This window comes from Anolis sagrei, chromosome 6 (assembly GCF_037176765.1).
Source record: "Anolis sagrei isolate rAnoSag1 chromosome 6, rAnoSag1.mat, whole genome shotgun sequence".
Classification (NCBI taxonomy): Eukaryota; Metazoa; Chordata; class Lepidosauria; order Squamata; family Dactyloidae; genus Anolis; species Anolis sagrei.
In genome coordinates, this window is record NC_090026.1 from 132,085,841 (window position 1) to 132,112,516 (window position 26,676).

At 45.2% G+C, this 26,676-nt stretch overlaps 2 protein-coding genes across 2 annotated transcripts; both read right to left on the reverse strand.

Moving 5' to 3' along the window:
• Nucleotides 1–5,230: 5,230 nt before the first annotated feature.
• On the reverse strand, nt 5,231–12,628 carry LOC137097282 (batroxicidin-like). Its single transcript, XM_067469520.1, has 3 exons — nt 11,993–12,628; nt 6,531–6,641; nt 5,231–5,506 (listed from the first exon to the last, which is right to left on the reverse strand). Exons 1-3 carry the CDS (start codon nt 12,167–12,169, stop codon nt 5,420–5,422), a joined length of 375 nt encoding a protein of 124 aa, XP_067325621.1. The 5' UTR covers nt 12,170–12,628; the 3' UTR covers nt 5,231–5,419.
• A 2,370-nt stretch (nt 12,629–14,998) lies between these two features.
• Nucleotides 14,999–21,159, reverse strand: LOC137097283 (cathelicidin-1-like). The gene is made up of 3 exons (XM_067469521.1): nt 20,936–21,159; nt 17,444–17,554; nt 14,999–15,266 (listed from the first exon to the last, which is right to left on the reverse strand). Exons 1-3 carry the CDS (start codon nt 21,110–21,112, stop codon nt 15,180–15,182), a joined length of 375 nt encoding a protein of 124 aa, XP_067325622.1. The 5' UTR covers nt 21,113–21,159; the 3' UTR covers nt 14,999–15,179.
• Nucleotides 21,160–26,676: the final 5,517 nt, after the last annotated feature.

Sequence of the window (26,676 nt, forward strand, 5' to 3'; positions counted from 1 at the left end):
GAAAAACTCTCAGAGCGAGAGAGTCGCCAGACAATCGCAGATACCTGCCTGCCATGAAACTGACAGATACCTGCCTTCCTGCCTGTCCATCCCACCATTCCAGCCTATAACTTGGAGGGTGAATGTGGGAACGATTGCCTATCTCATAAATTTGTATATCTTTCATCCATGGCTAGAGTTTAAAAGTCAAGTGTACATGTGCCTTTAATCAATTATTGTTCTAAATCAGGCATGGGTCAACTTCAGCCTTTCATCCAAGTGTAAATATGTGAGAGGAAGGCACAGGGAGGAGGGAGCAAGCTTCCTTTCTGCTTCCCTGGAGACTAGGACGCAATGGAACAATGGCTTCAAACTACAAGAGAGGAGATTCCATCTGAACATTAGGAAGAACTTCCTGACTGTGAGAGCCGTTCAGCAGTGGAACTCTCTGCCCCGGAGTGTGGTGGAGACTCCTTCTTTGGAAGCTTTTAAGCAGAGGCTGGATGGCCATTTGTCAGGGGTGATTTGAATGCAATATTCCTGCTTCTTGGCAGAATGGGGTTGGACTGGATGGCCCATGAGGTCTCTTCCAACTCTTTGATTCTATGATTCTATGATTCTATGTTATGGACTTTAACTCTCACAATTCCTAACATCCGGTAGATTATTAGGAATTGTGGGAGTTGAAGTCCAAAACACCTGGAGGGAGGGCCCAAGTTGGCACATGCCTGCTGTACAAGAATAGGTACTACAGACAAGGCTTGCACAACATACGGTCCATGGGCTGGACGCATCGCACAAAGTGCTTTCCTGTGACCCATGGAAGGGGCTGGGCTTCCTCTTTGCTGGTTGGCCCTTCCCATGCCCGCCTTCTTGGTCCATCAGGCAGGGAAAGAGGGACGAAGAGTAGTTTTTCTCTTCTTTTACCAGGGCCAACTTGAGAGGGCTGCTGCAGGCTCTTTTTTGGGACCTGCCTACCTGCATGACCGCATTTCTGTATACGAACCCACTCGATCTCTTCGATCATCTGGAGAGACCCTGCTCACGCTCCCACCTCCTTCGCAGACGTGATTGGTGGGGACGAGGGAGAGGGCCTTCTCGGTGGTGGCCCCCCATCTCTGGAACTCACTTCCCATAGACATCAGACATGCCCCAACTCGGGCAGTCTTTAGGAGGAGCTTGAAAACGTGGTTGTTCCAGTGTGCCTTCCCAGAATAAGGAAAACCTTCAGCATTATGTCCTCAAAATGCACTTTACTACTGCCTTAGGATTGACTTCACGCCCTCATTCTCTCTAAAAATCCTATCCCAGTTATATCCTACCTTGTTCACATCAGCACTATTTTTTAATTTTAATCTATCACATTTGGCCCGGCCATTGGTTTTAAATGTTTGTATGTTATTGTTGATTGCTTATTGTCTATTTTGGTTATGTGATTTATGATTTATATTGTATTGATTGTTTAGAATCATAGAATCCTAGAATCAAAGAGTTGGAAGAGACCTCCTGGGCCATCCAGTCCAACCCCATTCTGCCAAGAAGCAGGAATGTTGCATTCAAATCACCCCTGACAGATGGCCATCCAGCCTCTGTTTAAAAGCTTCCAAAGAAGGAGCCTCCACCACACTCCGGAGCAGAGAGTTCCACTGCTGAACGGCTCTCACAGTCAGGAAGTTCTTCCTCATGTTCAGATGGAATCTCCTCTCTTGTAGTTTGAAGCCATTGTTCCGCGTCAAACTACAAGAGAGGAGATTCCATCTGAACATTAGGAAGAACTTCCTGACTGTGAGAGCCATTCAGCAGTGGAACTCTCTGCCCCGGAGTGTGGTGGAGGCTCCTTCTTTGGAAGCTTTTAAGCAGAGGCTGGATGGCCACTTGTCAGGGGTGATTTGAATGCAATATTCCTGCTTCTTGGCAGAAGGGGGTTGGACTGGATGGCCCAAGAGGTCTCTTCCAACTCTTTGATTCTATGATTCTATGATTCTAAACAATCAATACAATCAATCAATATTGATGTTTTATTTTATTGATGTCTTGCTTATTGATGTATTGCGGGCTTGGCCTCATGTAAGCCGCACCGAGTCCCTTGGGGAGATGGTAGCGGGGTACAAATAAAGTGTTGTTGTTGTTGTTGTTGTTGTTGTTGTTGTTATTATTATTATTATTATTATTATTATTATTATTTTGTTGATTTATTGACCTCTGAACATCTGCTCAAAGGCACAAAAACAAATGAAGCGTGGTATCTCAGTCAGCTCCAAAGCCCGGAGTGGCACTTATCTTTTTATTGCAATTACTAACAACTACAAACTATTTACGGGAGCAGAATAAAGCATGTCAATTTCCTAGCTGTACATCTCTATCTGATCTTTCTGGAATGTAAACACATAACCGGAACACTCAAAAGTTATGCTCTAGGAGTCAAGCACAGCTCTATGCATTTAACTTTTATGCTGCATTGCTGCATTACACACAGTTTAAACTACAAACAATATTTCATTACCTTTAAACCAAAGTTCTAACATTTTTTCCATTTACTTGATGAAGCTGCAACCGACCTGCATTCCTAAAATCAATGACTGAAACTACAGTTAAAGCTGAACTGGGGAAATGGTTCCTCTTTCCTTCCGTCCTTCCTTCCTTCCTTCCACCAATACAACAATCTATCCTGGAAGGGGAACACGAGCTACTCACCCATGTTCGTTTGGGCTTTGCAGACACCAGTCGGAAGAGGAATATACTGCGTGACTTAATGTTGTACTCCTGGACTAGAAGTGCACAGACATCTTTAAAGCTTAGGGGAGGGCTCTTCCGGTCAACGATGGCGGAGACCATCCCAAAGAGCAGGAGGGATAACCACCAGCATCGCACCATCTTGCATTACTCTGAGTGGCAGTGCCTTGCCCTCTCTGGAGCTGCTCCCATGGCTCCTTCTTTTATATTCTACTTTCCCTTCCTTTCCCACCAGAAGAAGAAAGCGTTGTGACATCTCAGATGCAAAACCAGCGAGCACACCAATTAAATAGAAGTCAATTATTGGAAGGAAACTTCTCAAAGTGAATCATTACCAGACAGAAAGGAGTCTTGGGAGCACTCCAGTTTCTAAAACTTATGTGGAGTTCATTTTATCCATTTTGCAGAACGGTTCAGAAATGTGGGTGAGGTTAGGACGCTTAGGGCAAACTGGACAGTTTTGAACACCCTGTCCAGTGTCCACATCCCATGTTCTTCTTTCTGAAGGTGGGAACCAACAAGAATACCAGAATGTCATGACCCAGCATCCTTTCTTCAGGGCGTAGAGCTTGAGGAACTGTAAGGGATCACGGGTTTAGGGTGTGGGGTCCCTTTTCGAAGAAATCCACAGAGCCCAATAGGTTCATGTAAGACAGTATTTATTTAAGCTGATCAGCATGAGGCGAACAGACAGCATCTTTGGAAGTGCTTTTCACAGACTGCTGCCTCCTCCTCGGCTTTTGTAAATCTTTATATATCCTTAAGTAAACAAGAATATTTTTGTCATGGAAAGTACTTTGACCTTTTATTCTTCCTGTCCCATCAACCTCCTGATGGAAAGTACCTTCTTGCACCTGCAGACTTTGCGCTTAACCACAACCTTTGTGCTTAACCACAACCAAACTTTGTATGACCTCTACATGTCATCTCTTGTTATTTAAAACATTTTTTCTGTGTTGCTCCTTTTTTATAGAGAGAGGGTACATTTCTCCTTTGTTGCTAATTACATCCAAAGCCCCTTGCTTAGCTTTGCTAATTTCACTCAAAGACCCTTTCAGAACCACTACCTGTCTTCATTCGTCTCCTGGGCCTTCCCTCTTTGTGGGCAGATCCAACAGATCTCCTAGTATTTCCAATTGGGACTGAGTCTGACCAAACTCAAAGGTCAATGAGGAACCATCTTGTTGCCAAGCTACTAACAGTACCCTGGTTACATTCCCTAGTGAGGAAATTATCCCTATGAGGGTTCTCTCCCTTCTCAGCTGGGCAGGCTGGGATCACCAGGATAGCTAGATAGGGCCAAGAAGGCAAGATGATTGCTCCTTAAGACACTGGAAGTAGCCCAAGAAAAAAGGAAATAAAAAAGGAAATACTGATGAGGGAAGATATGCTTAATTAAATGCATAATTCCACAGGTTAGCCAGAGGAGATAAGAAACTATTTTTAAACAAGCAATGCATGGAAGTGGAAGAAGACAACAGAATAGGAAGAACAAGAGATCTCTTCCAGAAAATTTGAAACATCGGAGGTAACTTTCAGGCGAAAATGGGCACGATCAAAAACAAAAATGGGAAGGACCTAACAGAAGCTGAAGAGATCAAGAGAAGGTAGTAAAACTATACAGAATATCTGTATAGGAAGGATAATAATATTGAGGATAGCTTTGGCGATGTGGTGAGTGAATTAGAACCAGACATCCTGAGGAGTGAGGTTGAATGGGCCTCGTAACCATGCTATTTTATTCCACTGTATTCATATATATATATATCTATTAAATACAGGCATGTTGCCGGGGGGGGGGGGGTGCTCGGGGGACTTCAGCCCCCCCCCCCCCCGAAATTCTCATGGTGGTTCGCAAAAAGGCCTTACTGGTGCATTACTTAAACTGTTATGTTTATTCATATCATGATCTGATCACCATACTCAATATATCCCATATGCATGGGGGTATTGGGGTAATGATACAAAAGGTTTGCTAGGCTAGACCCTCTTTCACTCAGACTCAGCCCCCCCCGAAACTCAGCCCCCCCCGAAACCTCTCCTGAAAAAAAATCAGCCCCCCCCCCCCCCCCGAAACGAAATCCTGGCTACGGGCCTGATTAAATATATTCTATATTCTATTTTACTTGGATTTTTACCATTCTATTTGCTTAAGGTCCCTTTGGCCCTTTTTTTTATATGTGTTTCTTCAATAAACTGTTTATTATCACAGTTGGTTTCTTGGTGAGTGCTGTGAGTAAGGGGAACTCCTACTGAAGTGCAACAAAGTCCAAAACATTGGAGGCCCAATCTCTCTATAATATAATTAAAACAATATGGTATTCTGCTGCACTATATTAATGCAATTGCAATTATACATGGTGAGAGTTAGCATGGGACAATGGTGTGAATGTTGGAGCCAAAGTCTGGGGAGTAGGATTCGAATCCCTGCTCAATCGTGGGAATCAATTGGCTGACTTTGGGCAAGTCACACTCTCTCGGCCTTAGAGGAAATGAAGGTACACAACAAAAATTGTACACTATAATTTTATTTCCTTGTATTGATATATAATATTTCAAGTTATCGAGTAAGCCGACAGATGCTTATGCTTTCCAAACCAAGGGCGTTTTCCTTATCTATGGGATGGATTTGTGAGTGTTTGGTCTTTCTTGCAGGTCTTCACGCAGAGGTCTGTCTGCACAACACGTGCAAGGGATGGGCCTTGTTTCATTTGGTTTTGCACAGAATCATGGTCATGACTTTCTTGGGGAGCCCAGCTCTATATTGATAGCCGCCTTGGCATGATTTGGTCACCTGTTCAAGAAGATCAAAGAAACCGTAAATGCAGAATAGCCGAGATTTTGAAGAGATGCTCGCTTCCCCATGCCCTAATTCTGTCTGTTGCCACATTACAAACTCTTATGCCAGTATTGGTGCCAGTGCTGGTCAAAAGCCCTGGGCTAGTGACATGGATTTATGGCTACCAAAGAAGAACAAGAGCTGTGGACACCCACTGTGAGTTAAATTGGACATTATCACACGAGATTGTCAAAATACAATTATGGCCAGATAAAAGCAATTAAGGGGCTGACCTCATGGCATTGTGACAAGTTGCATTGTGCTTGATTCGTGATTGTATCATCTCTTTTCATTGACAGGAAGAACCTGTCGATTAATCCAATATTGTTGTTGTTGTTGAAGTGTTTGCAATTTATAATGTAGATTTCAAAGTATGTATGTATGTTTAAAATGCAGTAGCTATGTGCCAAGTGTATTCCTGTGTGGAAAGAGTTAACTGAACTATGGAGGGAGCGGCATTCCTAGAGAGGTCATAAATCAAGTGTATAGAACAAATGGATGCAGCCTCGTGCGTCATACATCATATGTCACTCTGGAATGCAAGAGGTGTGGACTAGTACTGATAACAGTCTGTTCGAGTGTTCGCGATGTTACGATCGGATGGGAAAGAAGCAAGTTTACGATGTGCTGAGTGTTAAGTAGCTTCTAATGTATATAGCTGTAAAATAAAGTACAGGGTTAGTCAAAATGAATAGGCCAATATTATTGCCTTAAACCATCTTATTGGCCTATTCATTTTGACTAACCCTGTATTTTATAGCCTAAGGTGGCTGTAATCAATCTGTTCTAGCCTTGCTGTGTGGCCAATGCCACTGACAGTTGTGTCATTTTTCTCATGAGTTCAGAGGTGTTAAACTGTATCCCTCTCACAGTGTAAATGCACCCTCAAATGAGCATAATGGGGTCCCTCTATTTGCAAAAGCTCAAGAGCCCCAGTCACTTTAATCTACCCCTTTGCCAGTGAGAGCGTTCGTCTTACCCCGTTGGGTTTGAAGGCGCACTTGTTGATGTCGACCGTGTCAGGATCCCCCTTGCACACCGTCTCTTTGATCTTGAGGGAGAAGCCTTGGAGCTTCGAGGAGAGGGGATCCTGTGGAGACATTAAGCCCAAGTGAGAATGCGTCCTCTGCTATGGCAGCTGACCAGGATCCAGCCTTTCTTCCCACATCATTAGGGGAAGGGGAAGAACGAGAGTGTTGCCAGAAAAATTACAGATACCTGCCTGCCATGAAACTGACAGATACCTGTCTTCCTGCCTGCCTGTCCATCCATTCATTCTAACCTATAACTTGTAGGGTGAGAACTATCACCTGTCTCGTGTATTTGTATATCTTTCATTCATGGCTAGAGCTTAAAAGTCAAGTGTTTATGTGTCTCGAATCACTAATTGTTGTAGACTAGGCATGGGCCAACTTCGGCCCTTTGTCCAAGTGTTTTGTGTTGCACAGCAAGTGGATCTTAGCCATGTCCCATTGACAAGACACACAGGCAAGAGTAGAAATGAACAGAAAAATCTTTACTCTTAATAGCAGAGATGAAAAACAAACTTTCAATGTTGCATACAAAAACAAACCCATACAGTTATACCCTGTCAGGTGTGGTCCAAGTTTGCTGGTTGATCTACATTACCAGCTGCACATAATAATTACCATCATAAGGTTTTTCTTCAACACATACACATACTTGTTCCCGCTACAACTTACTGTAACATTTTGGACTTCAGCTCCCACAATTCCCAACAGCCTACCGGAGGGCTGAAGTTGGCCCATGCCTGCTGTAGACTGCTTTAGAATAGATACTGTAGGCTGGGCTTGCAGAACTTGGTGGCCCTGTTCTGCAGTGGCTCCAGTCCTTGGAGGGTCGTACCCAGAAGGTGTTGCTGGGGGATTCCTAATCGGCCTCACAGCCATTGTCCTGTGGGTCCCACAGGGCTTGGTATTGTCCCCCATGTTGTTTAACATCTACATGAAGCCATTGGGTGGCTCATCAGTCGGATGCCATCTGTACACAGAGGACATCCAACTCTGTCACTCATTTCCACCAGATGCTAAGGAGGCTGTCCAAGTCCTGAACCTGTGCCTGGACGCTGTGACAGACTGGATGAGGGCAAGCAAATTGAAGTTGAATCCAGACAAAACAGAGGTCCTCCTGGTCAGTCACAAGGCCGAACAGGTTATAGGATTGCAACCTGTGCTTAATGGGGTTACACTCCCCTTGAAGGCACAGGTTCACAGCTTGGGAGTTCTCCTGGACTCATCACTGAGCCTGGAACCCCAGGTTTTGGCGGTGGCCAGGGGAGCTTTTGCACAATTAAAACTTGAGTGCCAGCTGTGCCCGTACTTTGGGAAGCCAGACTTGGCCATGGAGGTCCACTCTCTTGTTACATTGAGCATAGACGCGGCTGGCGGGGACGAGAGACAGGGCCTTCTCGGTGGTGGCCCCTCGCTGTGGAACGCCCTGCCCACGGACATCAGATTGGCTCCCTCATTGATGGTATTCAGGAGAAGAGTGAAGACTTGGTTATTCGAACAGGCGTTTGAATAAAAAGTGCAATGAATTTTAGGAATGGAACTACGACTGACGAGTTTGGATCATGATTCTAGTTATGAGACGCCAATTGATTGATTGTCTATGATTGTTTATTGCTTAACTTGTTTCTGTGTTAATCTGTTTTTAATTACCTGTTGATACCGCATTGAATTTTTGCATTGATTGTTCGCTTTGTTTGTGCTTGACTGTTGTAAACCGCTATGAGTCACCTTAGGGCTGAGAATGGCGGTATACAAGTGAAGTAAGTAAATAAATAAATAATAAATAAATAGACTACTGCAACGCACTCTACATGGGGTTGCCTTTGAAGACTGCTTGGAAGCTTCAAATAGTCCAACAAGAGGCAGCCAGGTTAATAACTGGGGCGGCATACAGGAAGCATACAACTCCTATGTTACGCCAGCTCCACTGGCTGCCAGTTTGATACTGGGCACAATTCAAAGAGCTGGCTTTGGGCAATAAAGCCCTAAATGGCCCCGGCCCAATTTACCTGTCCGAACGCATCTACCCCTATGAACCATCATGGAGATTAAGATCCTCCAAGGAGGCCCTGCTCTCCGTCCCACCACTGTCACAGGCATGATTGGTGGGGATGAGAGAGAGGGCCTTCCTTCTCAGTGATGGCCCCCCTGGCTATGGAACTCTCTTCCGGGTGAGATCAGGTCGGCCCCCTCCCTGTCCTTCAGAAGGATGGTCAAAACTTGGCTGTGGGACCAAGCTTTCAGGACAGGACAATAAAGCAGCGATAGGAAACTTTACCAAGCCAATTAGATTCGACGCAGATGACCAAGACGGTTTTAAACAGTGTATTTAATATCTACATGCTGTTTAATATCTACATGAAGCCGCTGGGTGAGATCATCCGGAGTTTCGGGGTGCGGTGTCATCTGTACGCAGATGATGTCCAACTCTGTCACTCCTTTCCACCTGCTACTAAGGAGGCTGTCGAGGTCCTGAACCGGTGCCTGGCCGCTGTAACGGTCTGGATGAGGGCGAACAAACTGAAATTAAATCCAGACAAGACAGAGGTACTCCTGGTCAGTCGCAAGGCCGAACAGGGTATAGGGTTACAGCCTGTGCTGGATGGGGTCGCACTCCCCTTGAAGGCGCAGGTTCGCAGCTTGGGTGTGACCCTGGATTCATCGTTGAGCCTGGACCCCCAGGTTTCAGCGGTGACCAGGGGAGCATTTGCACAGCTCAGGCTCGTGCGCCAGCTGCGCCCGTATCTCGGGAAGTCTGACTTGGCCACGGTGGTACATGCTCTGGTCACATCCCGCCTCGACTACTGCAACGCTCTCTACGTGGGGCTGCCCTTGAAGACGGCCCGGAAGCTTCAGCTGGTTCAGCGCGCGGCAGCCATGCTACTAACTGGAGCGGGATGCAGGGAGCACACAACGCCCTTGTTGTCCCAGCTCCACTGGCTGCCGATCTGCTACCGGGCCCAATTTAAGGTGCTGGTTTTGGCCTACAAAGCCCTAAACGGTTCCGGCCCAAAATACCTTTCGGACCGCATCTCGGCCTATGAGCCCACGAGGACCTTGAGATCGTCTGGGGAGGCCCTTCTCTCGATCCCGCCTGCCTCACAGGCACGTCTGGCGGGGACGAGAGAAAGGGCCTTCTCGGTGGTGGCCCCCCGGCTATGGAACGCCCTCCCTGTTCACATCAGACAGGCGCCCTCCCTTATGTCTTTCCGAAAAAGCCTTAAGACATGGCTGTTCGAGAAGGCATTTAATTAAGTGCTATAATAATGTGGTAAAGATGACTGGAATGGAACAAGGAATATGAGATTGGTTACGATTCTACTATGAGACGAAGCGGATTATTTAGTGTAACTTTATAATTGTTGTATTGCTAATATGCTGTTTTTGTAATTGCCTTTTTTGTAAATTGCCTTTTATATGTTGTACACCGCCGTGAGTCGCCCTAGGGCTGAGAATGGCGGTTAACAAATGCACCAAATAAATAAATACATAAATAAATATTTTAATATTGAGACAAATGTTTTTAATGTTTATGTATTCCTATAATGAATTCTTCTTCCAGCATTAAATGTTTGCCGTATATATGCTGAGTCCCCTGAGTGGGGGTGAGAAGGGTGGAATAGAAATGTTTCAGATAAATAAATACACAAACAAATATGGTCCATGGGCCGGATGCAGCCTGCAAAGGACTTCCCTGTGGCCTATGGAAGGGGCTGGGCTTCCTCTTTGCTGGTCAGCCCTTCCCATGCCCGCCTTCTTGTTTCATCAGGCAGAGAAAGAGAAAGGAGCAGTGGATTTCTTTTGTAATATTGGGCAAGTTGTGAGGGGTGCTGTAGGCTCTTTCTGATGAAGCTACAACTGACCTGCGTTCCTAAAATCAACGAGTTCCCTTCAGAGTGAGAAGGGAAGGATATAAATTTTGTAAATAAATAAACAAACGACTGCAGCTTAAGGAGATTCCATCTGAACATTAGGAAGAACAGACTGTGAGAGCCGTTCAGCAGTGGAACTCTCTGCCCCGGAGTGTGATGGAGGCTCCTTCTTTGGAAGCTTTTAAGCAGAGGCTGGATGGCCATCTGTCAGGGGTGTTTTGAATGCAATATTCCTGCTTCTTGGCAGAATGGGGTTGGACTGGATGGCCCAGGACAGTGGTTCTCAACCTTCCTAATACCGGGACCCCTTAATACAGTGCCTCATGTTGCGGTGACCCCCAACCATAAAATTATTTTCGTTGCTACTTCATAACTGTAATGTTATTGCTGTTATGAATCATAATGTAAATATCTGATATGCAGGATGTACTTTCATTCCCTGGATGAAATTTGGCACAAATACCCAATACACCCAAATTTGAATACTGGTGGGGTTAGGCAGGATTGATTTTGTCATTTGGGAGTTTGTAGTTGCAGGGATTTATAGTTCATCTACAATCAAAGAGCATTCTGAACCCCATCAACAATGGAATTGAACCAAACTTGGCACACAAAACTCCCATGACCAACAGAAAATACTGGAAGGGTTTGGTGAGCATTGACCTTGAGTTTTGGAGTTATAGTTCACCTACTAGAGCACTGTGGACTTCAACAATGATAGCTCTGGACCAAACTTGGCACAAATACTCAATATGCCCAAATGAGAACACTGGTGGAATTTAGGGAAAATACACCTTCACATTTGGGAGCTGTAGTTGCTGGGATTTATAGTTCACATACAATCAAAGAGCATTCTGAACTCCACCAACGATGGAATTGAACAAAGCTTCCCACACAGAACCCCTATGAGCAGCAGAAAATACTGTTTTCTAATGGTCTTTGGTGACCCCTCTGACAACCCCTCGCGACCCCCCCAGGGGTCCCGACCCCCAGGTTGAGAAACTCTGGCCCAGGAGGTCTCTTCCAACGCTATGATTCATAGAATCATAGAATCATAGAATCATAGAATCAAAGAGTTGGAAGAGACCTCATGGGCCATCCAGTCCAACCCCCTGCCAAGAAGCAGGAATATTGCATTCAAATCAACCCTGACAGATGGCCATCCAGCCTCTGTTTAAAAGCTTCCAAAGAAGGAGCCTCCACCACACTCCGGGGCAGAGAGTTCCACTGCTGAATGGCTCTCACAGTCAGGAAGTTCTTCCTCATGTTCAGATGGAATCTCCTCTCTTGTAGTTTGAAGCCATTGCTCCATTGCTTCCTAGTCTCCAAGGAAGCAGAAAACAAGCTTGCTCCCTCCTCCCTGTGGCTTCCTCTCACCTATTTATACATGGCTATCATCATGTCTCCTCTCAGCCTTCTCTTCTTCAGATTCTATGATTCTATGTTTAAAGCAGAGCTGGGGAAATCCTTCCTTCCTTCTTTCCACCTTCTTTCCACCAATACAACCATCAATCCTGGCAGAGAAACAAGCTACTCACCCATTGGCGCCTTGGCTTTGCAGACTCCAGTCGGAAGAGGAACGTAGTGCGGGACTCAATGTTGTACTGCTGGACCAGAAGTGCAGAGACCTCTTTAAAGCCCAAGGGAGGGCTCTTCCGGTAGACAATGGTGGAGACCGTCCCAAAGAGCAGAAAGGAGAACCAGCATTGCACCATCTTTCATTTCTCTGAACTGCAGAGCCTTGTCCTACTTGCCTTTCCTTTCTTGCCAGAAGAAGAAAGTGTTATGACATCTCAGATGCAAAACCATTGCATCTGAGATGAATAGAAATCAAGTACTGGAAGGAAACTTCTCAAAGTGAATCATTACTAGACAGAAAGGAGTTTTGGGAGCATTCCAGTTTCTAAAATCTACATGGAGTTCATTTTATCCATTTTGCAGAAAGGTGGGTGAAGTTAGGGCACGTAGGAAAGATTAAGGGCAAACTGGACTGTTCTGAACACCCTGTCCACATCCTAGAGATATCCATGTTCTTCTTTCTGAAGGTGGGAACCAACAGAGATACAAGAGCACTAGGAATGCCATGACCCAGCCTCTTTACTTCAGTGCGCAGAGCTTGAGGAACCACTACCTGCCTTCATTCATCTCCTGGGCCTTCCCTCTTTGTGGGCAGATACAGATCTCCTAGCATTTCCAATTGTGGACTGAGCCTGACCAAACTCAAAGGTCAATGAAAAACTAACAGTGTCCTGCTTACTTTGGCCACATTCCCTAGTGAGAAAATTATCCCCATGAGGGTTCTCCCCCTCCTCAGCTGGACAGGCTGTAGTCACCAGGCTAACTAGATAGGCCCACTCTCACTTCAACCCTGCCCCTTAGGACAATGCTGAGACCACTCCCCTTAAGGTGTTTATTTATTTATTTATTTACAGCATTTCTACCCCACTCTTCTCACGCCCGCAGGGGGACTCAGAGCAGCTTGTTTGTTCCATCCTGCTACTTTTAAGGTAGGCACTGCCTTCCTGTATGACTGCACATCTCCATGCATATGTCTTCCCATAAGAATTTCCCTTCTGGGAGGACTAGCAGCCTTCCTCACGAATGTTCTTCCACACCTTGGATCTACCAGTGCTGTTAATTAGACCCCAATCTACCTCTGTTGACACCTCCCATTCTGCCTAGGAAGAAGACTTCCCAGGCTGAGAGGAAAACCATGAAGCTCTGACCCACCCCCAAGTACCTGAGAGGCCAACCATGAAGCGCTGACCACCCCAAATACCTGAGAGGCCAACAATGAAGCTCTGACCACCCCCAAGTACCTGAGAGGCCAACCATGAAGCGCTGACCACCCCAAGTACCTGAGAGGCCAACCATGAAGCTCTGACCACCACCAAGTACCTGAGAGGCCAACCATGAAGCTCTGACCACCACCAAGTACCTGAGAGGCCAACCATGAAGCGCTGACCACCCCAAGTACCTGAGAGAAAAACCATGAAGCTCTGACCACCACCAAGTACCTGAGAGGCCAACCATGAAGCTCTGACCACCACCAAGTACCTGAGAGGCCAACCATGAAGCTCTGACCACCACCAAGTACCTGAGAGGCCAACCATGAAGCTCTGACCATCACCAAGTACCTGAGAGGCCAACCATGAAGCTCTGACCACCACCAAGTACCTGAGAGGCCAACCATGAAGCTCTGACCACCCCTAAGTACCTGAGAGGCCAACCATGAAGCTCTAACCACCCCCAAGTACCCGAGAGGCCAAACATGAAGCTCTGACCACCACCAAGTACCTGAGAGGCCAACCATGAAGCTCTGACCACCACCAAGTACCTGAGAGGCCAACCATGAGGCTCTGACCACCACCAAGTACCTGAGAGGCCAACCATGAAGCTCTAACCACCCCTAAGTACCTGAGAGGCCAACCATGAAGCTCTGACCACCCCCAAGTACCCGAGAGGCCAACCATGAAGCTCTGACCACCACCAAGTACCTCCTAATATTCAGGTGGAATCTCTTTTCCTGGAGATTGAAAGCCTTGCTCTGTTGTGTCCTGGTCTCCAGAGCAGCAGGAAACAAGCTTGGCCCTTCCTCCTCAATGTAACATCCTATCCAATATTTAAACATGGCTCCTACATCTCCCTTAAACTTACTGCTCCAAGCCAAATATCCCAAGTTCTCTCACCCACTCCTCAAAGGGACTCATGATCAATGTTCGCTGGAATTGCATGGGAGAAACTAGAGATATCTAGAGAGGCGTATTCTCGAGGTCAGGCATCCTCAAACCATGGTCTTCCAGCTGTTTGGGCCTTCAACTACCAGAATTCCTGACAATTGAACAAGCTCGTTAGGGCTTTTGGAAGTTGGAGGCCCAAACAGCTGGTGGGCCACAGTTTGAGGATGCCTGCTCTAGGTCCTCTAGCTTGACTCTAGGGCCAGTATCTGTGGAGGTTGGCTATAGAGTCACACTGGAGGACCTAGTGATTTCTAGAGAGGTGTATTCTCTAGGTCCTCCATCGTTTTGTCTGTTGGTTTGTTTGGTTAAAAATCTAATACAAATGTCTGGTTGCTCCTGACACGATAAATAAATAAATAAATAAATTATTATTATTATTATTATTATTATTATGTAATTGCCACTATCCATGGTGAGAGCTAGAGTGATACAGTGGTTTGAGGACTGCACCAAAAGTCTGGGGACCAGGAATTCATTCTCCACTCAGTCAGGGACTTTGGGCAAGACACACTCTTTCAGCCTCACAGGGAGGCAATGGCAAACTCCCTTCAAATAAGTGTTAACGGCTCCCATGGCTTAGAGGTTTGTGTTTGGACCAAGACACAGGGAAACTAGTCTTGGAAGCCACGCTCAGCCATGGAAGCCCAGTGGGAGATACCTGGGCAGGTCATCCTCCTTCAGCCTCAGAGGAAGGCTTTGGCAAAGCCCAGCCCTGGGAAACAATTTTGCCAAGGAAACCCCAAGATAAGGTCACCATAAGACAGAAATGAAGGCACACAACAACAGTTTTACACTATGGTTTTATTTCCTTGTATTGATGTATAGCATTTCATGGGAGTATCAAATGATTCAGTCATGCATTCACTGATTCTTTCCCAACTGGGAGCACCTTCTGTATCCATGGAAGGAGTTGCGAGGAGTTGTTGTAGGCTTTGGCTTCACCCAGAGGTCCAACCGCGCAAGACGTGCAGGGATGTGCCTCGTCTCATTTATTGTGACAAATAATCATGATCTTGGCTTTCTTGACCTCTCCATAGATATATTGATAACTTCCAAGGCAGGATTTGGTTACCTGTCCAAAAAGAGACAAGAAATGGTAAATGCCAAAAAACACCAGATTCGTAAGAGATACTTGCTTCTCCCCAAAACAATTATGTCTGTTGCTTCATTACAAACTCTTACGGCAATATTGACCTCTCTTTGGTGCCAATGCTAGTCAAATGCTCTGGGATAGTGCCATGCATACATGGTTACTACACAAGAACAATAGCTATGGGTGCCCACCATACATTAAAAAAGGGCTGTGTGTGTTTGTTATGGGACTTTATCACATGAGGTTGCCAAAGTGCAATTACGGCCAGATACGAGAGTTGAATGAAAAGTAATGCCTCCACCTTCGTTACTTGGGTTTGGATGAGAATATTTGAATAAACCAAATGCAGAAATAATCCTTGGAATGTGCTCTTTAACTACCACTATTCACTTTTCCACATAATCACCAGACAATTGGATACGTTTCTGCCAACAATGAACCAGTTTTCTGAAGCCGTCACGGAAGAAGTCGACACTCTGTTTCCGCAACCTATCGTGCACAGATCTTCTGATAGCCAAGCAAAGTTCTTGTGAAATGCCGATTATGTTTGAAATTTCTCTCTGAGTGATACGACAATTGTCCTGAGTCAATCTGTCAACCTTTTGCCTGTAAAACTAGGTGGTGGCTGTCACAGGACGTCCAACTCTTTGTTTGTCATGCAAGTCAGATGTTCCCACCTCAACATCTTTAAACTTACTTGCCCAACGACGCACAGTACTCACATCAACACAATCACCATAAACAACTTGCATTCTCTGAGGAGTCTCCTTTGGGGTGACCCCTTCTACTGTCAAGAATTCAATGACTGCACATTGCTTAAGTTGCATTTGTCAGTGGCCTCTCCGCACAGCAAGGCAAGGAAACACATCGATCATAGTCTCCTTTAGGCTATAAACTAATTTATTGTACAACTATTTATATTAGAAGCTAAGCACATTGTAAAATTGCTTCCTCTTCATCAGGCAGCTACATTGCGAATACAGAACACGTTGTTATCAGCATTAGTCCACACCTCCTGCATTCCAGAGTGACGTATGATGTACAACAGCTGCATCCATTGCTCTCTGACTATGATTTATGACCTCTCTAGGAATGTCGATTCTCTTCATTGTTCAGTTAACCCTTTCCACACAGGGAAAACACTTGGCGCATAGCATTACATTTTAAACATACAAACACACTTTGAAATCTACATTATACAACACAAAACACATCAACAGCATTGACCGACCTTCTGCGCAGGGTTCCATATTTTGCACTTTAACAACACAACTGTTCAATGCTAAGGCTTCCTGCCAAAATGGAACTGTAGAGGAGAGTCTACTGAAAAAGCCAGTACCTGCCACATACCATTACTGCAATCCAGGCATGTAGCCCGGGGGGGGGGGGGGCTTGAGGGGCTTCAGCCCCCCCCCCGAAATTTTCATGGTGGTTTGCGAAAAGGCCTTACTGGTGCATTATTTAAACTGTTATGTTTATTCATATCATGATCTGATCACCATGCTCAATATATCCCATATGCATGGGGGTATTGGGGTAACGATACAAAAGGTTTGCTAGGGTAGACCCTCTTTCACTCAGACTCAGCCCCCCCCGAAACTCAGCCCCCCCGAAACCCCCCTGAAAAAAATTCAGCCCCCCCCCCCCCCGAAACGAAATCCTGGCTACGGGCCTGCTGCCATCTGTTGAGAAGTTACGAAGGAGGAGGCATTACTTTTCATTCAACCCTCATACAAGCAGCAGTTGATGGAGCTGACCTCACGGCCTTGTGGCAAGTCTCATGCTTGATTCATGATCGTATCATGCCATTTCATTGACAGGAAGAACCCATCAATGTATCCAATATTGTGTTGTTGTGTCATTCTTCTCTTTCCGTTGCACTCTCGTTGTTGTGAAGCGGAGGCAGGCCTCCGTAGAATGCCGAAATTCTGCAACTGGCATGACTCAATTCTGTGGAATCCCAAGGGTTGAGCTGTGACTTCTTTTGCCTTCTCTGCCAAAGAGGGTTGTACAACTCCTAGGACTAAATAGCAACGAGGAGTGGCAGTCCATTGGTGACAAACTACACCCACCCATGGAAAGGCACATCGGGGTCCCTCTATTTGCAAACGCTCAAGTGCCCCAGGCACTTTTGCCAGTCATCGAATTCCTCTTACCCCGTTGGGTTTGAAGTCACACTTGTCGATATCGGTCGTCTCGGGATTCCCCTTGCACACTGTCTCTTGGATATTGATGGAGAAACTTTGGATTTGCGAGGAGAGGGGATCCTGTGAAGAAATGAAGCCAAAGTGGGAATGCAACCTCTCCCTAGACGCCTTTCTTCTCCCTTTCTGTCCAAAATTGAACCTGGAAATTTATATTTGACTAGCCATCCCCTGCCATGCGTTGCTGTGGCCCAGTCTGTGTATATGTGTTTTGAGTGTGTATATATGTATAAATGTGTGTATATATGGTTTTGCGCATGCATTGTAATGTATTATTATTTCTTGGCTTTTTAAGTCTCTTCTGCTGTGTTTTTCAGTGTTTTTATGAGTGATGGTCACTCCTTGGCCTGATAGGTGTATCGTGCCCAAATTTGGTGTCAATTCGCCCAGTGATTTTTGAGTTATGCTAATCTCACAAACGAACATTATATTTTTATTTATACTAGCCATCCCCTGCCATGCATTGCTGTGGTTCAGTCTGTGTATATGTATTCTGTGTGTGTATATTTGTTTATATGTGTGTTTGTGTATATATGTGGTTTTGCGCATACATTGTATGCATTTTTTATTTTTTGGCTTTTTAAGTCTCTTCCGCTGTGTTTTATGATTGCTTTTTTAAAAAAATGTATTTTGATGATGTTGTTGTTGTTTGTTGTTTATTGTTTGTTGTAACCCATTGCTGTAATATGTTGTCCAGCCTTGGCCCCATGTACGCCGCTCCGAGTCCCCACTGGTGGAGGGGTAAAAATAAAGATTATTATTATTATTATTATTATTATTATTATTATTATTATTTCAGTGTTTTTATGAGTGATGGTCACTCGTTGGCCTGAGAGGTGTCTTGTGTCCAAATTTGGTGTCAATTCATCTAGTGGGTTTTGAGCTATGTTAATCCCACAAATGAACATTACATTTTTATTTATATAGATAGACTAGGTGTACCCGCAACATGTTGCTGTGGCCAACCTTCCCTCCCTCTTTCTCTCCTTTCTCTCCTTCCTTCCTTCCTTCCTTCCTTCCTTCCTTCCTTCCTTCCTTCCTTCCTCCCTCTCTTCCTTCCCCTTTTTCTTTCCTTCCTTCCTTCCTTCCTTCCTTCCTTCCTTCCTTCCTTCTGTCCTTCCTTCCTTCCTTCCTTCCCCTTTTTCTTTCCTTCTTTCCTTCTTTTCTTCCTTCCTTCCTTCCCCTTTTTCTTTCCTTCTTTCCTTCTTTCCTTCTTTCCTTCTTTCCTTCTTTCCTTCTTTCCTTCTTTCCTTCTTTCCTTCTTTCCTTCTTTCCTTCTTTCCTTCTTTCCTTCTTTCCTTCTTTCCTTCTTTCCTTCTTTCCTTCTTTCCTTCCTTCCTTCCTTCCTTCCTTCCTTCCTTCCTTCCTTCCTTCCTTCCTTCCTTCCTTCCCCTTTTTCTTTTCTTCTCTCCTTCCTTCTCTACCTTTTTCCTTCCTTCCCCTCCCTTTTTCTTTCCCGCCTTTCTTCCTTCTCTACCTATTCTTGGACTATAACTGCCAGCAGTCCTCTTGATTGATCTGTCTACCTAGTATCTATCTCTATCTAATCTACCTACCTTATCTATCTGGAGGATTGCTGGAAGTTGCAATCCAGGAATAGGAAATATGCAGGAATTGGGATCTCTCAGAGAAATCCAAGGAGAAGCAAGCTTGCAGCTTGGAAGCAGTGCATTTGGAGCATCCTCTTCCCTTAAAGGGCTTGGTCTAGGGGATGCTGGGACCTGTCGTTTTTGTGCACGCGCTGTATCATCATTTTGCTTTTGGAGGTTTTTAAAGTCCTTTCCACTGTGTTTTGGGAGGGGTTTATGAATGATAGTCACTCCTTGGCCTGACAGGTGTATTGTGCCCAAATTTGGTGTCAATTTGTCCAGTGGTTTTTGAATTATGTTAATCCCACAAATGAACATTACATCTTTGTTTATATAGATGAAGTTATAACTCATCCGTGTAATTAAAATCAATGACTGCAAACAGATTTAAAGCAGAGGTAAGGAAATGGCTCCTTCCTTCCTTCCTTCCTTCCTTCCTTCCTTCCTTCCTTCCTTCCTTCCTTCCTTCCTTCCTTCCTTCCTTCAATACATCCATGAAACCTGGTATGGGACCAACTTCTCCTTCTCCTGTTCCTTCTCCTGCTCCTACTCTTTCTTCTTCTTCTCCTTCTCCTGCTCTTTCTCCTTCACCTGCTCCTTCTCTTTCTCCTTCTCCTTCTCCCTCTTCTTCGCCTTCTCCTTCACCTTCTCGTTCTCCTCCTCCTCCTGCTCCTTCTCTTCCTCTTCTTCTTTTTCCCTTTTGACCTCCTCCATCTTTCATTTGCTTCTTCCTCTTCCTCCCTTCCCCTGCTTCTCTCCTTCCTTCCTTCCTTCCTCCTTCCTTCCTTCCTTCCTTCCTTCCTTCCTTCCTTCCTTCAATACATCCATGAAACCTGGCATGGGACCAACTTCTCCTTCTCCTTCTCCTGTTCCTTCTCCTGCTCCTACTCGTTCTCCTTCTTCTGCTCTTTCTCCTTCTCCTTCTCTTTCTCCCTCTTCTTCGCCTTCTCCTTCTCGTTCTCCTTCACCATCTCCTTCTCCTTCTCCTTCACCATCTCCTTCTCCTGCTCCTTCTCTTCCTCTTTTTCTTTTTCCTTTTTGACCTCCTCCATCTTTCCTTTGCTTCCTCCTCTTCCTCCCCTCCCTCCCTCCCTCCCTCCCTCCCTCCCTCCCTCCCTCCCTCCCTTCCTTCCTTCAATACATCCATGAAACCTGGCATGGGACCAAAACTTCTCCTTCTCCTTCTCCTTCTCCTTCTCCTTCTCCTTCTCCTTCTCCTTCTCCTTCTCCTTCTCCTTCTCCTTCTCCTTCTCCTGTTCCTTCTCCTGCTTCTACTCTTTCTCCTTCTCCTGCTCCTTCTTCTGTTACTTCTCCTTCCCCTGCTCTTTCTTCTTCTCCTTCTCCTTCTCCTGTTCCTTCTTCTCCTTCTCCTTCTCCCTCTCCCTCTCCCTCTTCTTCGCCTTCTCCTTCTCCTTCTCCTTCACCTTCTCCTTCTCCTTCTCTTCCTCTTCTTCTTTTTCCTTGTTGACCTTCTCCATCTTTCATTTGCTTCTTTGCCTTCCTCCCGCCCCCTTGCTTCTCTCCTCCCTCCCTCCCTCCCTTCCTTCCATCCATGAAACCTGGCATGCGACCAACTTCTCCTTTTCCTTCTCCTGTTCCTTCTCCTGCTCCTACTCTTTCTCCTTCTCCTTCTCCTGTTACTTCTTCTCCTGCTCTTTCTCCTTCTCTTTCTCCTTCTCCCTCTTCTTCACCTTCACCTTCTCCTTCTCCTGCTCCTTCTCTTCCTCTTCTTCTTTTTCCTTTTTGACCTTCTCCGTCTTTCATTTGCTTCTTCCTCTTCCTCCCCTCCCTCCCTCCCTCCCTCCCTCCCTTCAATACATCCATGAAACCTGGCATGGGACCAACTACAACTCACCCATCCGTTATTGTGGAAAGTGGAGCCTTTTCGGAAGAGGAACTCAGCGCCTGACTCAAGGTTGTACTGCTGGACCGCAAGCTTGGAGGCCTCATCGTAACCCATGGGAGGCTTATTTATGTAGTTGAAGGCCGAGACTGTCTCAATGAGCAGGAGGAACACCCAGCATCTCGCCATCCTGAGCTTTCCAGATCTGCCGTGCCTTGTCTGGAGCTGATGCCACTGCTCCTTCCTTTATTACATTCCACTTTATATCCCACTTGTCCCACCTTTCCCAACAGAAGAAAAGATGCTTGTGTGTGTGTGTGTGTGTGTGCGTGCCAGTTTCTAAAACCTACACCTACACGTAATCGATGTTATCCATCTTACAAAATGGTCCAGAATCATGGCTGAGGTTAGGACACTTATGAATGACTAGGACAACAGGGGCAGACCAGACTGTTCTGAACACCCGGCCCACCTCCTAGAGATATCCATCTTCTTCTTTTTGAAGGTGAGTACCTAGAAGGACACAAGAGCACTGCGTGAACCAGCCTGGTCATTTTGATGCACTGAGCCTGAGGGACTGCTAGCTGCCTTTGTTCATCTCCTGGACCTTCATTCTCCATGGGTTGATACAGCAGATCTCCAAGCATTTCCAGTCAGGGCTGAGCCTGATTGAACTTAAAGTTATATTCGGAACCATAGTGTTGGGTTGTTGTAGGTTTTTCAGGCTATATAGTCATGTTCTAGAAGCATTCTCTCCTGATGTTTCGCCTGCATCTATGGCAAACATCTTCAGAGGTTGTGAGGTCCTTGCTCAAAGAGCCAAGTTTTCACTCATTTTCGAAAGATCAGGAGGGAGGGGGCTGATCTAATATCCCTAAGAATGGAATTCCATAGCTGAGGGGCCAGCACCGACAAGGCCCTGTCTCTCGTTCCCACCAAGCGCACCTGGAAATTTACATATCCATGTCCCCCTTTGAGCAGAAAAGTGTACAGCACCCACTCCCAAGCAGTGTACAACAACAAGCGATTAAACACACACACATGCACCTTAAGGTACTTGGTCTTTAAGCTCTTGCTGCCTCCTCTTCTCCTTTTCTTTTCACCACCACTCCTCCGCCATCTTTCTCCTTCCTCATCTTTTTTCTCATCCTCCCTCTTTTCTTCTTCTTCTTCTTCTTCTTCTTCTTCTTCTTCTTCTTCTCCTCCTCCTCCTCCTCCTCCTCCTCCTCCTCCTCCTTCTCCTTCTCCTTCTCCCACTACCTCCTCCTACATCATTCTCCCCCTCTCCTTCTCCTCCTCCTTTTCTTTCCACCACCACCTCCTTCTCTGTTTTCTTCTTTTTCTTCCTTCTCCATTCCATCTTGGGATCAAGTGTCAGAGTGATGGAGTGTCCAAGGAGCATCTGGATCTCCGCTTTCTTGTTTTCTTCTTCTACTTGATCTTGGAGTCCTTATGGACAACAAGACCTCACACCCTCTGAGGATGCTTGCCATAGATGCAGGCGAAATTTCAGGAGAGAATGCTTCTAGAACATCACCATATAGCCTGAAAAACCTACAACAACTCAGTGATTCCAGCCATTAAAGCCTTTGACAATCATAGTGTTATAAGCTACTAACGGTGCCCTGGTTACATCACCTGGAATTCTTGTTGTTTATTTGTTCAGTCGTTTCCAACTCTTCGTGACCTCATGGACCAACCCACGCCAGAGCTCCCTGTCGGCTGTCACCACCCCCAGCTCCTTCAAGGTCAGTCCAGTCACTTCAAGGATAGCATCTACCCACCTTGCCCTTGGTTGGCCCCTCTTCCTTTTTCCTCCCATCTTCCCCAGCATCATTGTCTTCTCTAAGCTTTCCTTTCTTCTCATGATGTGGCCAAAGGACTTCATCTTGGCCTCTACTATCCTTCCCTCCAATGAGCAGTCGGGCTTTATTTCCTGAAGTATGGACTGGTTTGATCTTCTCACGGTCCAAGGCACTCTCAGCACTTTCCTCCAGCGCCACAGTTCAAAAACACCTCTCTTCCTTCGCACAGCCTTCCTTATGGTCCAGTTTTCACCTTCATGGATTACTATGGGGAATACCATTGCTTTAACTGGAATACTGGAATACTGTGTCCAATTCTGGGCACCACCATTGCCGATGTTGTCCTTTATGAATATGATTATGATTATTATTATTTAAGGAAACCCCACTTACATAAAGGCTTTTGTCTTCTTCCAAAAGTACTGGGCAACAAATCAAATCAAAAATAATAAATAAAGACAACATCAGTATAAGCTTAGAGTGACAACACAAAAGATAACCAAAATTAAAAATGTAAATCTATATAAATAAAAATGTAATGTTTGTTTGTGGGATCAACATAACTCAAAAACCACTGGACGAATTGACACGAAATTTGAACACAATACACCTAACAGTCCAACGAGTGTCCATCACCCATAAACGCACATACACACAAAAACCCCAGTGGCACAGACTTAAAAATAAAATATATATATACTAGGGCTGGGCAACCACGGAAAAATTTGTTTCTAAACTTGATTCATTTTTTGGGGTTTTTTGCGTTTCGATATTTAAAAGAATTCCGAAATTTTTCTTTAAAAAAGTTCGATATTTACGAAATTTCATAAAATTACGAAACGAATACGAAACGAATACGAATCGATTCGTTAATGGCGGACGCGACCGCGCAATACGCTAAAAAACCTCCAAATGGGACAGGGGGAACTTCTGAAGCTCCCCTCTCTCTCTGTTGTTGACTGTTGGTGTGATATTTATAATTTTTTTCACTGATTAAACAAACAACAACTATAAAACTTGCCCCAGACATGCGGAAATAATAACGAAACGATTTCGAAACGAATACGAAACGAATACGAAACGAATACGAAACAAATACGAAGCAATTACGAAACGAATTGAAAAATTCGTTTCGTTTTTTAGATGCTCCTGAATGGTTCGTTATCGCTTCGTAACCAAAAAAAAATAACGAATTTTTAACGAATTACGAAATTACGAAACGAAACCGCCCAGCCCTAATATATACTATATGTACACATAACACTCATACATATGCACATGCACACATTCACACACACACACGTATATATATGCACAAACACACACAAATATACCCATATACACACATATACATACACACATATACATATACACATGCACATATACATGCACACATACATATATACATGAAAACACACACATATATATCCACATACATACATATATACACACAAATATGCATATAGACAAGCACACACATACACAATCTGTATGTGCACATATAAATACACAAATATATATATACACACACACACACATATATATATATACACACGCACACACACATATATATACATAAACACATACACAAATATATATACACACATACACATATATATATACACACATACACACATATATATACACACAAAACACATATACAGAGACTGGGCCACAGCAACGCGTGGCAGGGGATGGCTAGTAATAATATAACAGGGTTGTTGTAGGTTTTATGGGCTATATGGCCATGTTCTAGAAGCACTCTAGAACATGGCCATACAGCCCAAAAAACTTACAACAACCCAGTGATTCCAGCCATTAAAGCCTTCGACAATAATATAACACTTCAAAAGCACCCTGAGTCCCCTCGAGGAAATAGGGCGGGTTAAAAATAAAGTTATGACTATGATTATTTTTATTTAAGGATCCCCCACTCACATAAAGGCTTTTGTCTTCCTCAAAAAGTACCGGGCATCAGCCCCACAATCACAGGTCTGATCTGTTCTGAAAGGAAAAGATTGGATGAAAGGGCAGCCCAGACTGTTCCGTACCCCTTGCCCACATCCTGGAGATGTCCATCTTCTTCTTCTTCTTGAAGGTAAGCATTTAAAAGGACACCAGAGGACAACGTGTCCTAAACACATTCCCTTATTCACCGTTTACTTGGTGAAGCTACAACTTATCTGTTCAAATCTGTGACTGCAGACACGTGTAAAGCAGAGCTGGGGAAAATGGTACTTTCCTCCTTCCCTCCCTTCCACCAATACAACCACCAGCTACTCACCCAGATGCTCAAGGGGTAAGCAGACACCAATTGGAAGAGGAACGGAGTGTGTGACTTGACGTTGTACTGCTGGACCACAAGCTTCTGGACCTAAGGAAGCTCTTCCTGTAGAAGGGGGCTGAGATGGTTCCAACGAGCAGGAGGGACACCCAGCATCTCGCCATCCTGAGCTCTCCAGATCCACCAGGACTTGTCAGGAGGTGGTGGCCACAGCTCCTTCCTTCATATCCCACTTGCCGTTCCTTTATTTACCAGAAGAAAGGAGTCTTGGAGGGCCTGCCAGTTTCTAAAACCTTCATGAAGTCTGGACATAGCATATTATTGGAGAACACAGAAAGGCTGGATCACTCTCACCACCACCATGTCAGGTTCCACAGAGAAGCCGTTGAAATCAACAAGAAGCAGGTGGACAATTTCAACAGAAAGGAAGAAATCATGAAAATGAACAAAATATAGCTGCCAGTATTAAAAACCTCTAAAATTATAGCAGCAACACTCAAACACAGGGGAACTCCTGACAAGAAACAAACAGGAACCGTTCATCACCTCTCAACAAAGGATTCCCCCCAGGCAGTAAGAAGCCACATCTTAAAAACTGCTAGGCCATTCAATGCTAATCAAGGTGGAAAATTACTACATTCACACCTCGCTCCATAGAATCATAGAATCATAGAATCAGAGTTGGAAGAGACCTCCTGGGCCTTCATCCAGTCCAACCCCATTCTGCCAAGAAGCAGGAATATTGCATTCAAATCACCCCTGAAAAATGGCCATCCAGCCTCTGCTTAAAAGCTTCCAAAGAAGGAGCCTCCACCACACTCCCTCTGGGGCAGGGAGTTCCACTGCTGAACGGCTCTCACAGTCAGGAAGTTCTTCCTCATGTTCAGATGGAATCTCCTCTCTTGTAGTTTGAAGCCATTGTTCCATTGCGTCCTAGTCTCCAAGGAAGCAGAAAGGAAGCTTGCTCCCTCCTCCTCCCTGTGGCTTCCTCTCACATATTTATACATGGCTATCATATCTCCTCTCAGCCTTCTCTTCTTCAGGCTAAACATGCCCAGTTCCCTAAGCCGCTCCTCATAGGGCTTGAACAGACAAGAGTTCTTTCTTCCACCCTGGACACCATTCCACAGGTATATAAACCCCAATTTCCTAGTTTCCAACGGACCTCACAACCTCTGAGGATGCCTGCCATAGATGTGGGTGAAACGTCAGGAGAGAATATTTCTAGAACATGGCTATACACCCCTGAAAACTCACAACCACCTACATGAAGTCTGTTTTTATCCCTCTTTCAAAACAAGGGTGAAGACAGGACACTCAGGAAAGATGAAGCCAACAGGGAAACACTTGCATTAAAGGGCAGACCGAACTGTTCTGGACACCCTGCCAACATCCTGGAGATGCCTATCTTTTGGATGAAAGGCACCAAAAAAAGACACAAGAGGCCAATGTGTCCAGACCTCTCCCTTCTTCCTGGGCCCTTTGGTCAGGTAGTCAAGAGGGACACCATATATATATATATTAAAAAACGTGCCAGCTGCCCTTCCCCTCTGCCCAAGCCTCCTTTCTTCTGGATAGGAAGGGATGCCTCGGAAGGGCAAGTGGGGTATAAAAGGAGTCGTTGCACTAACTAGAGCTCCAGACATCGCAAGACAGAGCTCAGG